This window comes from Morus notabilis, unplaced genomic scaffold, assembly GCF_000414095.1.
Source record: "Morus notabilis unplaced genomic scaffold, ASM41409v2 Scaffold454, whole genome shotgun sequence".
In the NCBI taxonomy this organism is placed as follows: Eukaryota; Viridiplantae; Streptophyta; class Magnoliopsida; order Rosales; family Moraceae; genus Morus; species Morus notabilis.
This window is the reverse complement of record NW_010365165.1, coordinates 72,386-85,490: the sequence shown is the minus strand read 5'-3', so window position 1 is coordinate 85,490 and position 13,105 is coordinate 72,386. Positions and strand designations below refer to the sequence as shown.

The window sequence follows — 13,105 nt, the reverse complement described above, 5'->3', positions numbered from 1 at the left end:
TTATTTGATAGACGTTGGCAAAATCCAAGTCCAACCAAAGGAGCATTCAATTCAAGCATGGCTGCAAGAATATACTAGAAACGATGATGTATCAAACTAATAAATCACTTATACGAAGCATTTCAATGTTATTCGCAGCAACTTAATTTGCTAGACTTTGTTTCAATCCGGCTTTAAAAAATTTGAGCAGAAAGATTTTATACACGTAATTAATTAATTAATCTTCTAGAAGATGGAATTTGCATTAATTTGATGAATTCACAAAATTGTATTTTTTCTGTTAGAAAAAAAAGGAAACAAATTTGTATTAATTCGTTGAGGGCATCAAGAGCAAGATCTCTCTTAATATTTGAAAGTAAGTCCACAATAATCTAATAATCCATATTCCCTCTCTCCACAGAGGTCTAGATCTCTCTCTTAATATGTTGGTTTCATGTTTAGTCGCACTCTCAATTCCACATTCAAATCCCAATGAGCCAAGTTGCTTTCATACCTTCTCCAGATGTGTAACCATCATGCACCACCAAACGAATCCACATTCTCCAATTTTTTTTTTTTCTTCTTTCATATTAAAAACAATCCCTATTTTTCTCACCCAAAAAATAAATAAATAATAAATAATAAATAAATCCAGCTCTAGAAGAATCTCATGGTATAACTTACTGTGGGGGAAATCACAAATTTCTCTAGGAATTTCAAGTCTACCATTATGCCATAAAGCTCTTTGAAAGATTAAAAGTTTGATATGATATGGAAATTGAACAAATCACATGAGTCTAACCGACATTTCCAAAAGACAAGCTGCCCTGTTCAATGCAAAGAGGTCACATGTAGTGAGGCCATTCTGGTATACCTGTATTCCACTAATTATCAACAAAAGGACTTGTCCTGTATCTGCCGCCTTTATAAAGAGTTCTTTTTCATCAATGAGCTTTTGTAATACATTATTGAACAGTTCGTTCAAGTAACTATCTGGTCACCATGTGGGCTGAGTTTAGACACCAATTTATTTGACCAGCTAAGATATGGGATTTTTCGCATACCAATCGGTGTACAACTTAAGCAGAACGGTTGGTTGAAGAATGGTTACGCTCTTTTGGTGCGTCTTCCGACTTGAAGAGCCAGCTCTGTGTCGATCTTGAGGGAGATGTCAAGAGCTTTCACAGAATGTGTTAGTGCTCCACTGCACAAAAGAGAAATCTAGCTTAATATTGTTAATCATAAAAGGGACCAATTCAAAATACGCTGTTTAAATGCTTGTAAACTGATACCAGGGACTTATTTCTAGTGAACCACTTGCAGAAATAATAGGTAAGAATGTTTCGAAAAGAAGAAACATTTTGTTCAGATAGACCAAGTATGAAACCATGGAGTTTTTACTTGTAACCATTCAAGTAAGGGGCACTTTGCCAATCATATCCATCCGATAAGTGCCAAATGTTTCTTTTCATCAATGCTACTATTCGGAATTATGAATGCCATGAGAAAAGGATATTCCAAGTAAAGGGAGGAAGTTGGGGGAAGAAATGACGACTACTCTCACTTGCATACCTCTACAAGATATATGAAGGTGACACCAAAATGCAAGCCTAGGGCGCATAAATATGTCTACTCAAATTTCCAAAAGAATGAGTCAATGGGGGACAAACCAATTTCCATTAATTCCAGAATTATTCTCCAATCATCAATTGAGGGCACCAAAATGGCCAAGTCCTGCCAATTGAGGGCACATTGCCAATCATGGCAAACTAGTGCATTTCTGTAGTCATCATAATTAACTGCTATGCAAAGCTCTGTAAAAATATTGAGCAATTGTTACTAATTATGATGCATTTCAGTTTCTATTCTTCTCGATTGGTGGTAACTGCCAGTCAGGTCGCCCTACTCCCCACCTTGTCCGGAACTCCAATTCCATCCCTCTCCTCTTCTCCCATTTATTTGCAGAAAACATAACATCTAGACTTTAAGGACTTCTGCATAAAGATTAAGAGAATATAAACGATACCTAGAAATGTAGGTCACCCCTGTGCCTCCAATTCTATGCACCGTTTCCAGAGTAACATTGCCAGAAGCCTGTCACCATAGAGCAGGTAGTCATCAATTAACAACACTAATACCGAGTACGACTAGAATAATCTCATGGATATTTGCAAGATAAGTTCAGTGGGGCATTGAAACATTTGAAAGGAAAAGACGACATTAGTGTTGGTTCCTGTTAGGCATATGAAGAACTTAAGTTTAGGCTACCTCAGTCTCAAATCTCCCATTAATCAGTTTCACAGCCTCTTTAAGCATGGATACGTCAACATCTCCATTTGGGAGTGGCACAACCATATTATCCAACATTATTCTGGTCAAAGAAGTCTTTGTTTGGGATGCATAATTTAACACCTCGTGTACTTCGTCTAGAGTTCTAGTTTCAACCTGGAAAACATAAAAAAGTTTATGAACCAACAGAGACGATTCTTTGATTGTGTCTAATGTACATATACACAACAATACCAACACAAACATACACACACAAAATGCGGAGAACTATGGGGGCACTTTTGCGAATATGATGGTACACTATATAGTAGTGTCGGACAAACATCAAGCGATTGTTCAAGAAAGGTTGGAAACCAAGAGACATTTTTCCAAAGAAGAAGAAGAAGAACCAACCTCAACCTCCATTTTAAGATTGTTTTTCTCTAGATACATGTATACAGCTCTTACAGCATTTGTGACACCACCAGCAGCTGATATATGATTATCTTTTATTAATACCATATCAAATAAACCCATTCTATGATTCCGCCCTCCACCAATAAGAACCTACATCATTTAGTGTTATTAGGACAACCATGATGTTAAATCGAGCAAAAGTAGAACAATAAAGGGAGGAAACAACATATACCGCCCACTTATCCACCAGACGTAAACCTGGAGCAGTTTTTCTTGTCTCTAAGATAAGTGCAGGATGGGCAGCATTGGCCATTGCCTACAGGAAGAAAAGGCCTCATAAAATCTCTTCTTGCCTCTAATGAAGTTAGCATACCAACATAACGATTTAACAAATACACTTTGTTTCTCCAACAAGTTTGACATTGTGATACTGCTTCTTCAAACACATCTAGCACATCATCCATGTACAGGTTCAAAAGTGGCCAGTATTAGAATAGTAGCCAAAAAAAAAAGTTCTTGAAAATTTCAGAGGCAAAAAAGGTTTTAAGTTGTGCATAGAGGTTATTCTAGCACAAAAAACCATAAACTAAATACCCCTCCCTGACTCCAAATCCCTTTTTTCCCTTGTGGTGAAAGCCCTCCTTGACTTCAAACCTATAACTTCTCCGAAGGAGGGTTGTATCACTGAATGAGTAGCCAATGGTCATGTATGAATCTTTTCTGATAGGATCTATATCTGATGACCATATTTTACATATGCAAATCTTTCTCTATTATTGCATAAAAGAGTTGCATAACCTAATTAGATCTACTCAGGAAACCAAACGAATGAAACAGTAGTACCTTAGTTAGAGTTGCTATTCCACTCATCCTCTGTATGAAATTTAGAGCTACTCTTTCAGCTACAATAATGCTGTATGCCGTTCCTGTATACAATTTTGTAAAAACTAACTTCCAATAAAGCTTCAAATGCTACTGAACAACTGTATTCCGAGTTTACCATAGACTTTTCCGAACTTTAGGCCCTTTTGAATAGAGTCTCCATCTTTCCGCGACCACTCCACCTATATGTTGAAGTGCACAAGACGCGTCAATAAACATTGCAAACAACACAAGTAATCAAAGAAAAGCAAAATGCAGAATCCAAAGACCTTTAGAGAAGGATCAACTTCATGAAACACCATCTCCGCGAGTGCAATGCCAGCAACAACACCATCCTCCTTCGCTAAGAAATGGGCTTCGACTTCGGCATCCTGCGGAATCGTGGCCAGAGACGTCACATCACCTACAATAAACAAAAACACAAAATCTCTTAACAAAAAAACCCCGAAAAGCTTACTATCATTAAATTCAAATCACTGTCTATTGCAGCCAACAACATGTTAATGACAATGATTATTGTATTGCAATCAAATCTCAACCCGGAGTCGCCAATGTGATTACACATTGATCAAGATAAGAGTCTCTAGAAATAAAGAGACAAATTCGAATCGAACCTCGATCACCCGCATCTTCAGCGAGGGCTAACTTGATAACACCTTGCAAATCATAGGTAGGATGTGAAGGAGGCTTTATCACCATGGATTGAATTGAAATTCCAGGCTTTTCAGTCACAGACATCCTAGCAACCTGCCTGAAAATTCTGCACACAATTCAAATCGACGACAGTCCAAACAAACAAAGCAACAAACGAACAAATTCATGAAAATTGCAACTTTCTCGTACATTTAACTATTTCTTCCATAAACAATTTAACTACCTCCTCTAAGAGCAAAAACGCCATTGTTCGTTTGGTTTCAAAGCAAACAAAAAGATCAGAGTTCTTATAATGAGAATTTCTGTGAAAAGAAAAATGGAGAACACGAGAAACTGACCTCTGAGCAGAAACCGGAGGGAGGCGAAGAATCCGTCGCCGGCAAAGACGCACGAGCTTGGCCGAGAATTGGGGCGGCTGTACTGGTATTGTCGCTTGAGGATGTTGCCTTTGGACAAGACTCATCGGGGAATTTTGGATAAGCGAGATTCCTGTCGTCGTAAAAACGCCGTCGTCTTAATGGTGAGTCAGAGTAAGCGCACCGCCACAGGCACAGACTCAATAAGAGGATGTTTAATTAATGTTCAGAATTATAATTTAAAATTATTTTAAATTTACATATATTTTTTTTATAAAAAAAATTACTGTAATAAATTATAAATTATAATTTAAATTATGATACAAATTTTTGAACTAAACACGAGTGAAAGTGTTTTGTCGTCTTAGAACGTCGCAACGACGCCGTATATCCGGGAAGCGCGAACGTTGCAACACCCTTTTCGATGCGTCCTTTTTGAGTTGCCTTTATTCCAGGAACAGGAAAGGGAAAATTAGACCGCTGATTACCCGTCGTTTTTATAATATTGAGGAAATTTCATTTTAATACCATTTGTCTTATCAAAATATGAGTTTTTAATATATATATATATATCTATTTTTAATTTCATCCGTGTATTTCAACGTCTTAAAAAATAATTTTTTATACCTGAAGCTTTTTTAGTTGTGAAATATCATTTATGCTTTTCTATTTATTTAAGTAAAAATTAAAAAGATTAAAAAAATATATTTTTAAAACTTTTAAAAATTGGAAAAAAAACGCCTAAAATGAGAAAAAAAAAAATTGAAACCAGAATCCCCAAACATCTTCCCCCTTTCATAAAAAAAAAAAAAAAACCCAGAATCCCATATCATTAACTATTTTTTTATTTAATTTTTTTCCTCTGCAAATCAAAACCATATGTACCAAAATTAAGACCAAAATCACATATCAAAACCAAAACATATCTAGTTCTTCAATGAAAACAAACAAATCAATATCAAAACATAAATCTTTTTAAAAAAAAAAAAAAACCAAACATTTCTCCTTCAAAAGAACTTCCCCCCTTTGCCAACGACATCCCAGAAGTTCTTCAAAAAATACCAAACAGTTCTCTTTTTTTTTTTTTTAAGACCAAACAATTCTGAGCTTTTTTCACTCTCTACAACAAACCAAGAACAACCATATGAACAACCAAAAACAACCAAGAACAACCAGAGATGTGGCAGGGGAGGCCTGAATTTTTTGAGGATTTCAGCGCGAATCGACCAAGTCATGGATCAGAGTTGGGCGCGATGGGGGTGGACTCTAACCATACTAGCGTTTCATGTTAGTTTTTGTTAAAATCATGTTAATTTTTTTTTAACAACTCTAACCATAAGCATTTCATTAGTTAAAATAACTAATGATTTATTTATTTTTTTAAAGCTTTTCCTTATAAGTTAAATGGTTAGTTATTTTAAAAAATGTCTTTTACATTAACTAATATAACTAGCATAAAAAGACTAATCATTTAATTTTTTGTATTATTTTTTATTTCAACCGTAATAAATATAATTATTATTTTTTAAATTTAATAAATATTAAAATAATTTATATGTTATTAAAATATAGAGTATTATTAGAGTGAATTATTTAAAAATTATTAGTTAAAATAATTTTTTAACAACTTTAATTATTTTAACTAAAATTTAAAGAGTTTGTTGAAGATGCTTTTAAATTATGTTTTTAGTGTGTACGACGACTAAAAAAAAGATACCAAAAACCTACCTAGTTTTGACTATAATAGTTTTTTATTAACAAAAGAGCTGACCGCAAATACTTTAACAGCGCAACAACATCAAACTTACTAGAGAATAGTTGCATTTTTGGGGTGTTATTAGGAAACTAAATCCACATTTTTGAAAGAGGAGAGAATTCGTGGATCCTACAAGATAGGGGAATTTTTATGACACGACATAAGATAACTTTTTATCAAATTATATAAAATTATCATATTTTTAAAATTTAATATGATTGTCATATGAGTTTAAAATCGATTAATTAAAATAGTTATGTTTTTCATACTTATTGTCTAGTATTTTGTGATTAATATCAACTAATCAAACAACTGTTCCTGGAAAAAGGAAAAAAAAAAATGTTCCTAAGATAATTTCAGGAAAAATAAAAATAAAAATCACTCCTACAATCTCAAGCTGTTGAAACGGAACAAGTCTTGCTTTTATCTTATCTTCCGTGGGTTCTTCACCCCATTTTTTGTTGTTACTTGAATGTGGGTTCTTCACTTTCACACAATGTTTTCTTCTTGAAAGATTCTCACACGGTAGATTCAAGCCCTGTTCACTTCGCTAATTCGAGTTTTTCTACAGTAAAAAGTTATCACAAACAATCACATCTAACTTTTTTACTACAGTAAAAAACTCTCACATAAAATCACATCTCAACTCGAATTCTAAATTTGAATCAGCAAAGTGAACGGGCTCAGATGATAAGTATTAGAATAACTACTATTAATATTATATCCACCAACTGTGTACATGCATTATTCAAGATTAATTAGCAAAAAAACAAAAACAACAACAAAAACAAGACCAAAAACCAAAAACGAAAAAAAAAAAAACCTCATGCATGATTCAAAGATTGCACAATAAACATTAATTAGTGTGCTGTTTGACACATCACAAATTCTCCGGCTCCGCAGGCTCCCAACTCTTGAAGAATTACAAGGACTGAGCCCCAACTTATAATCGACACATGCATGGCTGGTATTTATGTTATATACATAATTGCAAGCTTAGAACCTCTCTTGTTATCCAACGATATTCAATCACAACCGTTTATTACTGTTTGTAGGCCAAACATGAGGTTAGCGGCTGCCACCGTCCTCAACTAGTATTTATCATTTTTTTGTATAATTTTTTTTTTAATGAAAGAAAGTGTGAGACCTTCCCTGATACAATAATATATGAGTATATCAGATTTTATATCCATCAGATATATATAAAACCACATAAAAATTAAAAATTATATAGATCTAACGGTTAGAAAAAAGTACGTCAGATAGAATCTCTTTAATTATTAATGAAGAAGTTAGAAGCATGAGATGTTAAATTTAAAATTTGTCATTTATATCTCTGAATTGGTCAACTTCATGTGTTTGACTTTCGCCCAATAACTTATTTCATACATGTTGGGTACATGATTGACAGAGAAGGATTAATCAAGGCATCATCTCTAAAAATCGACAGACAATACATGATTCTAAGCTTGGTAATTCAGGGAAGGAGACAAATATTTTTTTAAAAAAAAAAAAACTAAAAAACACTATAATTTAATGGAAAGTAGATACTATTTGTAGGTCTCACATTACATGATCTACTTTCTATCAGATGATTAGTACTACCGGTACTTATAATATTGCTCACTCTTAAAAGTGCGTGAGTAAAGTTTTCTTCCTTTTTCTTTTGATTAATAATTTTTTTAATCAAATAACTATACTAACAAAAGAGTATTAATAAAAAAATGAGGGTTAAAATTACTATTAATCAATAATAGAAGTTAAAAATTTAGATCCATGTACTTAAAGAAAAACCTAAATTCCAAAGAATTAAATTTGAGAAAAAGAGCCCAATACTCCCTATAGCGCATGAATTTGAATTTTTATTCTTTATTAATATTATTTTTAAATAAAAAATTATATTAGTTAAAGGTATTAATAAAGAGTAAATGATAAAAATTTAGACTCATTAACTCTAAGGTAAGTTCAAAAATTTCTCATTAAAAATTTAGACCAACGACCAGAGACCAAGAGGCCATATATGGTTGGTATAGATTATGCTAATTATATATATATACGACATTTTTTTTTTTTTGTTATTGTCGTTCGGTAATGCATGATCGATGCATAGATGGAAAAAAATGCATACCGGTCATTTGGTTCTGCTTCTCTGCATTTAGTCAAAATTTCAAAAGAGTTTTATAATTTGTTGTGGAATCTTAATCAAATCTCTTTCATTTCCCATTTGTGTATGTTTGTTATCTCAGTCGAGCGTATTCGGGCTAATAATTTTCTCTTAGAAAATAAACGGGAAAGCATGGAGGGATTTGATAGAGATAAGCGAAATTAGTGGTTTAGAAAATCATGAATTTAAAACTTAAAAAGTATTCAGTGAAATTTTCCAACTTGGCTGCTATTGCATGGTTCAACATATTGACATTCACTCACAGAATTCTAAAAGAAACTAAAATAATTATTAATCCCACTTTTGAAAGTACACATACCTTATTATGTTACTTGCCGTTGAAACTCAAATATATATATATATATATATATATATTATATGATTTGTACTAGTCCCTCTTAGCCCCCCCCCGTGTGAAATGGGGTGTTAGAAGTTTGTAAAATAGTAAATTGTATAATAGTCAATTAACTCATTCAATATTTCAGAGTTCCATTAGTTCTATGGTCCAACACATACGGCAAAGAAGATCAACTCTCTCTTCTTATTCTATATAAATAAATTGTCCTATACATGATCTTCTTCTCTACATGTGACTAATAGTTACACAACAATTTTGAAGTATAGGAGGAAGAAAACAAGCATCATGTCAAGCTCCAAGGGGTCCGTAAAGGGCTTCGTGAGGATTGTAATTCCAGTCGTTGTTTTAGTTTTAGCGACGGCGGTGTTGGGTGCGAGTTGCGGCAGAGCTATGAGGGACAGGGACTATAACAGCTTGATGGAAGGCATGCTTCCAAGAGGGCCAGTTCCTCCTTCTGGACCATCACTATGCCATAACAGGCTCACCCCTTTCCGGCAAAAACAGCTTGAGGATTACTATATCATTTGCCCCTAATAACCATCTCTCATCATGGTAGAGGCGGTTTTCTCTAATTCCCTCTTCACCCATGAATTTCTTGTGTTTTGTAGTATGCTTCTGGAAGAATACAAATCAAAAGTTATTTTTTTTCTCTTTTTTTTTTTTTTTTTTTTTTTTTTTTTTTTTTTTCCTTTTGTTTCTAGAGGAATTAACTAGCTAATATACATATAATTTGTATGTTCCTAGAGGTAGTCCAATCACAGATATGGTAGCTAGTATTTCCCTTGACGTTATTTATATACATATTATGTATAACATTGAGATTAATCTAGACAGAAAACTTTGAGCTTGCAATAATTTTGATGGCCTTTTTCTTTTTCTTTGTTCTTTTTTAAAACTTATTTATTAACAATGTGCGTACATGCAGAAACGCCATCTAGTACTAGTTGTTATCACATGGAAAAGTACCGACTACTTAATTTTCATCTATAGGCATTGCATCTCCAGACACTAATATCTGGATTCTGAAAGAGTATGAAAATGTTTTCACGGCCAAATCATCATCATCATCTTCTTCTTCTTGATTTATTAAAAAGAAGAATATACAGCGGTCTTCTGGAAAAGAGCTAGCATATATATCACAGCACTGTATATCTCCATATATGTTGACACATGCGCAAAGACCGGTTTGTAGTTAAATGAATTAGTAGAAAATTTTTATTCTTTTTTAATAAATCAGGCACGATCAAACATTAACTTAAGATGGCATTATAAATGAGAATATAGATTCCTTTGCCAAAAACAAAACAAATTTTCCTAAGCCACCATTGATTTTTATATAACAAAGGCAAGTAAATATGTTGTAAAGTCATACTTGATACATGTCATCACGAATGATAGCGCTTTTATCATCTTTCTATAGCGACAAAAAGAAGAAAAAAGTTGAAGTGGTATTTTTCTTACATTAGAAACTGAGATTACTTAATTGATTTTGCAGTACAAAATTAAGTATTAACTTCCAGTTGGCAGTAACACTAGAGCCATTAGAGGAAGTGGAGGCTGAAGTTGAATCAAAAGACGGACTCAGATCAGCTAACTTATTATAACTTATGGGGATGAAACATTAACTTAAGATGGCATTATAAATGAGAATATAGATTCCTTTGCCAAAAACAAAACAAATTTTCCTAAGCCACCATTGATTTTTATATAACAAAGGCAAGTAAATATGTTGTAAAGTCATACTTGATACATGTCATCACGAATGATAGCGCTTTTATCATCTTTCTATAGCGACAAAAAGAAGAAAAAAGTTGAAGTGGTATTTTTCTTACATTAGAAACTGAGATTACTTAATTGATTTTGCAGTACAAAATTAAGTATTAACTTCCAGTTGGCAGTAACACTAGAGCCATTAGAGGAAGTGGAGGCTAAAGTTGAATCAAAAGACGGACTCAGATCAGCTAACTTATTATAACTTATGGGGATCGAATCAAAATAAAACGAACAAACAACAATAGTCTTCAAAATCTGTCTTGCATACCACCGGTCAAATAGTATTAAGATTATTTATTCTACTTGATGAGATCTTAAATTCAAATCAGTCCGATCCATTATGTAGGCAATTCATTTATGACATGGAACAAACAGAAACCTATTATAACTTATGTGCGGGATCAAATCAAAATAAAATAAGCATACAACAAAAGACTTTAAAATCAAAATCAAAATCATTTGGAGGAATGTTAAGATTGCTTGTTCTACTTGATATTAAAGTTTTGAATCTGTCTATTATAAATTAGCTATTCGTCCCTACAACTATTATACCCAAAAGAAATGTGTCTTGCGACATGGATATACAATTGAGAAACTCAAGAGACAAGATTTGACGCACCATTAAGGGCCTCAACCTTAATACTATTCAAATAACCACCTAAAAAAGAAACTCTCCAAAGCAAGTTCCCCTACCTTGTAAGACTCAAATGCTTCTGTAGCCCTTGGAGAAGAGCAAGGACCCCTATAAGACTCACTACGGAAAAAACAACCAATTGAAACATACCAGTCCAACTCGAAAAAGCTTGCTAGAGGGAAAAAAAACTGCCTTCTAATGCTTGCTTCTCGTTGACAATAAAAATCAAATTAACTGAGATATGACTATTCAGCCTCTAAAAACATTGCGAAATAAGAGACTAAACAATATTATTAGGAGAGGCACCATTTAACCGGATTGTTCACCCCTATAAGACTCACTACGGAAAAAACAACCAATTGAAACATACCAGAAAACTCCATTGCTCTCCTAAGTGTCGCATCCATGTCCAACTCGAAAAAGCTTGCTAGAGGGAAAAAAACTGCCTTCTAATGCTTGCTTCTCGTTGACAATAAGAATCAAATTAACTGAGATATGACTATTCAGCCTCTAAAAACATTGCGAAATAAGATACTAAACAATATTATTAGGAGAGGCACCATTAAACCGGATTGTTCTAGTTTTTTTTTTTTTTGTTTGCTTTTGGATTTCGACGGACATCTACTAAGAAATCTGAATGGCGTTAGTGCACGATAAGTGGCCATCTAGTAACTCGTGACTGGTTATTGGCGTAGGTGACCAGTGGTCACCGAGTGAGTGACTCTAGAGTAGGTGTTGAAGGCGACTTGTGGACGTGGTCATCCGTCTGTTTTGGCAACCAATTCCTACAAATAATCTGTCGTCATCCAGTGGGTGATTCCGACAGTTGGTGCCGACGACAAACAGATGGTCACCCGTCGATTTCGGAGACCAATTCCGACAGTTCGTGTGGATTCTGGTGTAGTCATCCATTGTGGACGACGGTGCCGGTCTGCCGACTCCAAGTACTGATGACATGACAACTTAAATACTGAAGTTATTTTAGTCAATCCAAAAGTATATTTATTTTGAAAAGAAAAGCAAGAGGAATATCCTTAAAATAATGGAAAGAAACGTCTGCAGTGTCTTTTCAGGATAACCTAGCAACGTACACCAATTCTTGGACTCATTGGGATAAATATTTATGCCACATTATACACTATATATCTCGTCACTTTTTCCCTTTATAAAATAAACTCAAAAAAGGGGGAAAAAAGTTTTAAGATAAAGGAACATTTCGTAATTTTCTCAGCTATAATAGCAGGAGTATTGCGTTCTTTTTTTTCTAAAAGCAAGATTTTTTTTAAAACAAAATTAAAGTTTTATTTATTTAGAAAATATACATGTATTATATTTACAAATCAACCAAAATTAATTTTGACATCTCTTTGAGCTGAATCTTGTTGTTCTTGACCATATTTTAAGAGAATTCATTACTTTTGTTGTTCATCCTTTCATATCATGACAAAGAAAAAAAATATTATATCTGTGAACCAACCAAAATCAACTTTTTTAGTATTTATTTGAGTTAAATTTTGTTGTTCATCACAATTTTGTTTTTTTTGTCAAAAACACTTCATTTAACTCATGTATAAGAGGATGGACAACAAAAGTGATGGTTTCTGACCAAAAAAAAAATTTGTTAAGAACAAAAATATTTAACTCAAACAGATGCCAAAAATCACTTTTAATTGATTCATGGATATAATATATTTAATGAACAAATAAAAATAAAAATTTTGTTTCTTTTGTAAGAATCTTACTTTATTACATAATAAAATTAAAACAATACAAGGATACAAGCCACTATTTTAAAAGGAGAAATCCACCTTATTGAAGATAAGTTGAAACTGTTAATATATTATTATATCTCAAATGCTTTGAT

At 33.2% G+C, this 13,105-nt stretch overlaps 1 protein-coding gene across 3 annotated transcripts; it reads right to left on the bottom strand.

The window, feature by feature from the left end:
- Nucleotides 1–809: 809 nt before the first annotated feature.
- Nucleotides 810–4,745, bottom strand: LOC21393274 (nicotinate-nucleotide pyrophosphorylase [carboxylating], chloroplastic). 3 transcript variants are annotated; one of them, XM_010107463.2, is made up of 10 exons: nt 4,539–4,745; nt 4,161–4,306; nt 3,816–3,949; nt 3,665–3,728; nt 3,508–3,590; nt 2,897–2,980; nt 2,662–2,814; nt 2,248–2,424; nt 2,006–2,073; nt 810–1,183 (listed from the first exon to the last, which is right to left on the bottom strand). In XM_010107463.2, the coding sequence occupies exons 1-10, from the start codon at nt 4,661–4,663 to the stop codon at nt 1,087–1,089; spliced, it is 1,131 nt and encodes a 376-aa protein (XP_010105765.1). In that variant the 5' UTR covers nt 4,664–4,745; the 3' UTR covers nt 810–1,086. The 3 variants fall into 3 exon arrangements, with proteins under 3 accessions (XP_010105765.1, XP_024027582.1, XP_024027583.1); XM_024171814.1 differs by having other exon boundaries at nt 4,161–4,297; XM_024171815.1 differs by lacking the exon at nt 2,897–2,980.
- Nucleotides 4,746–13,105: the final 8,360 nt, after the last annotated feature.